The sequence below is a fragment of the Penaeus monodon genome, unplaced genomic scaffold (assembly GCF_015228065.2).
Source record: "Penaeus monodon isolate SGIC_2016 unplaced genomic scaffold, NSTDA_Pmon_1 PmonScaffold_9553, whole genome shotgun sequence".
Lineage (NCBI taxonomy): Eukaryota > Metazoa > Arthropoda > Malacostraca > Decapoda > Penaeidae > Penaeus > Penaeus monodon.
This window is the reverse complement of record NW_023664940.1, coordinates 9,458-13,327: the sequence shown is the minus strand read 5'-3', so window position 1 is coordinate 13,327 and position 3,870 is coordinate 9,458. Positions and strand designations below refer to the sequence as shown.

Sequence of the window (3,870 nt, the reverse complement as noted above, 5' to 3'; positions counted from 1 at the left end):
TACAAACCTAGTAATACATGGCCTATTTCACAGATTGCAGTAATGAGCTACACGTCACATTTGTTTGTTTTGGTCCTTGCAAGGTAAACATGGATGGGGACCTTAGTCTGAGAGAGGTGCTATGCAGGGCCTATAGACCCCTTCCCAATGTTTACTTTTCGTTTTGCGGCCTAGGATGCGCGCGCATGCAGATGGGCAAAAACTGCGTGTTTGTGTTTTGTTGTGTTGGTTGATAGGCAAAGTTTGCATGTTTGCAGAGCAGAAAGAAGTAAAATAAACTGTTTACGATTTTTCAACATTATAGTTATGCCTCAGAGTTGTGTGGTTGGCTGTGCCAATAGAAAGATTGGAAATAAGAAAGATTTGCCATTTTACAACATTCCGAAGGGGAAAACGCCGATAGAAAAAAGAATACATACAGGTACAGTTTCCAGTCAGTACCCATCCTTGTTTTTTGTGCAGACATACCCACACTTCATACATTTTTGCCTTCACTCCTTGTCTTTGACTTGGCAGGACCTAAGGTTTAAAATAATCCATCTTTAGTAAAAGTAAATAAAGTTTCTTCCATAAAAAATAGTGCATACATAATATGGCAATCTAGAATTGTAAAGTTGATCATAAAAATGAATAATTTTACCTCAGATTTGATAAAACAAAACTCTGTCTCTTCAGATAGTCCATTATAAAAGCAGTCTTGTGCATGGCCACACGCAAAATAATCATAGGCTTCCAGTGATTTGTAGGCTTTCATTGATTCTTTGGTAAAAACACTTGGTGAATCTATAAGATATTTAATAACATCTCTCCAAGTAATGTTTGGAAGATTTCTAATATCATCAGACCAGTCTGATAATATCAAAGGATCAGGAAGTTTCTCCCCACTACTCAGCGTAAGTTTCGACAAATAATGCTGTTTATCTTTCGTTTCAAGAGCAATACAATAATCTGAAAGTGATTCGTGAGCCTTTTTTGATTCACGGAATGCTTTAATACCAAATAAATGCAATATCTTGAACATATAGGCTATGATCGCAACAGCAAACAAGTGTGCGACAGTGTGTTTATAAAATCTTTTGCCCATCTGCGTGCGCGCTCATGTTGTTTTGAAAATCATTCATACGTCACACGTCAAGGGGTCTATTTTTGTTATTTTCCAGTAAACATAAGGCTGCTGCAGATTAACCTGTATTGCTTCCCACTCTATTTTTTATGCTCTACAAGATGGCAATGTCCATTTTCCTCTATCTCCATGCATTGCTCTCGATAATATTAACCTAAATTTTTCTCTAAGACCTACACATCTTTGTATGAACATCAACATTTTCATTTCTTCTTTGAATTGTTGGATTTCCTTGTTATCTTAATTGCACTTTTTTCAACATTTGGGGCACTTGATGAGCTTTGATATCATACTAAGATGGATACAAATGTCTAGTTCTGCCACTATATTGTTTTAAAAATAGACCATAATTGACACAATAATGTAAACAAAACATTGCTTGATAGAGCTTGTCACAGAGTGAAGGCTCAGAGTTATAAAAAATCCTGGTCATGAAAATGTGCATGTATAGAATGTTATTGTATATAATTGTGTAAATAAACAACAACAAAAATGTTAAGTAAAAAAACAAATTCAGTGTTTTGTTTACTAAAGAGTAGAAAGGATACCTGATGGCAATACAGTTTTTGGTGACTTTCCAATTGAAACTGAAGTACATAGAATAGAAGTTTCTTAGATGGCTGTGGCTACATTTACGGTATCATAATGTGAGGACTATTTTTCCAGAAGTTCCATCCACATGAGCGCAGTGTGGAATTCTCAAACTCTGCTGAAATCACAGTACTCTGCCATGGGTAGAGTGAAAATTCCACACTACTCATGTGTGACCGGAACTCCCGTAAAACTAGTCAGTAGACATCGCATTACCTTACTGTAAATATAGTCACTAGGTTGTGACAACTATGGACTAGAAGTCAGTCAGAATTTACTTATCTATTACTTTTTTCCTTATACTCTGCAGCTGCTACAGATTAAACCATAACCTCAAATCCTTTCTTGCTAAGATATGCACAGAACATCACATCAAACTGAATGTTAAATATAAACTTGGAACACTAATACTTCACTCACAGTTGCCCTGCTGGAAGTGGATGGCCCTCTTGGTAATATTTATTCAGTCCAAGCTTGGCACACTAAATACTCACGCAGTAACAGCCCGCCTTGCTGAGCTGAAGATTGCAATTCGACATGTGTCTTAGAGGTGTTCTGCTCGAAGTTTGAAGGATTTGAAAAGTAATCTCTCAGTCTTGGCAGCTCGAACCCCGCCTCGGCCAGCTCAGTGTGCAGCTCCAAGGCTGTTAATAACAATTTATCTTGTAACAGTTTTGATGCGACATCATCCCATGCTAAATATACACATCGTTCACGGTTTTTAACATCTATATTAGTTCGTTTATCTTCAAGTGTCTCAGTATCTGTACTCTTGGTATCCGCCATAGTCAAAAACACTAACTTCGCTAAGATACGAGCGTAATTAATTTCGTTATTATCAGCTGACTTTTATTATTGAAACAATTGCATTCAAATTTCCATGATAGATCACACAAAAAAAGTCAATCATGTAAGATATTGTTATCTTTTTTACAATGAGATGTGCTGCCGAACGTTAAGGTAGGTTTATAGTAAGTTCATATGGTATTTCTTACATTAAAGACAATACAGAATTAGAGAAAAGCAGAGATATCTACTATTACCTAGCGCTCTATTTGAGGTTATACTTCTCTTACCACCCCAGACACTTCCTTGAGTAAGTGTCTGTGGAATATAACCTAAATATATTCCTGCATACAGGCCACTGGATAATAGAATTTTAATCCACTCTCCCCGGAGCGGGCTCAGTGCTTGTTTTAAGAATAATACGTCCAATTTTACGTGTGACTTCCCTTTTTGTATATTTCACTTATTTCAGTATTATCTAAATTGGTTATTATAAACACATGAAATAACTTTGTACATTTAATAGTGTACTTACTTATACAAGGAAATTCTCTCATCTCCTGACGAGTCCAATTTCTCCTCTTGGAGAATACGATGGATGTCTCGTCTACTTCGTATGGTCACACGGAATTCAGTACGATTTTAACCGGAATTTCGGGATTATACCCAAGATAAACCCTCGCGAACGCCCATGTTCGACGACAGGTAGTACTGAACTGCGGCACAAGTGCCACGCCAGCGCCCTGGCCTCTCCTGACTGTCCTGACCCAGCCCAGAGCACAATGGTGCCCTTGTTTACAAGGCCTATAGATTATCACCCCTATGTCCCCGAGACAAAGTGTCTATAGTGCCCTGCAAAACCCCAAAGGCTTATCCACACCATAGGATAAACATCACACTCTGTAGCTTCAATGGAATGTGGAGTTCCCCTGAACTACCATTCCATCTACCATACAACCATTAGAAAATCCAATTCTATGGTGTATAGCGGTCTTACTATGTCAGGATTACCCATAAAATACCATTCTACGCTGCTACCATAAGTCTGGCCGTTGACATGCTCCCCTCTGAAATCACACGTCCTATGACTTCAGGAGAAAACCACCAATCGGTCTTACCCAGAAGCTCTCAGAACTTAGGGAGTAGTATCGGTTGACATAGACCTCCTAGGTCTATGTGCACACGGTGAGTGGGAGAGAGGTTGCAGAGCTGAGCCAACCAATGACTCTATCGCCCTTGACAATGATAACCTCTTCTCACTCTCCTTCCTCAACCGCCTCCAGAGATATAAGGTAAAACAAAGGCTAATAGCCACTAAAACAGGTCCCAAGACTACCTCAACCCATGAGTTAATCTAGTGAAATAATGAT

General features: G+C 38.5%; 1 protein-coding gene across 1 annotated transcript; it reads right to left on the bottom strand.

The window, feature by feature from the left end:
• Positions 1 to 2,208: 2,208 nt before the first annotated feature.
• On the bottom strand, positions 2,209 to 2,519 carry LOC119572079 (RAB11-binding protein RELCH homolog; the record flags this gene model as incomplete). Its single annotated transcript, XM_037919080.1, is given in 1 exon segment — positions 2,209 to 2,519. A coding segment is annotated over 1 exon segment (292 nt), but the record flags the coding sequence as incomplete, so codon positions are not given.
• Positions 2,520 to 3,870: the final 1,351 nt, after the last annotated feature.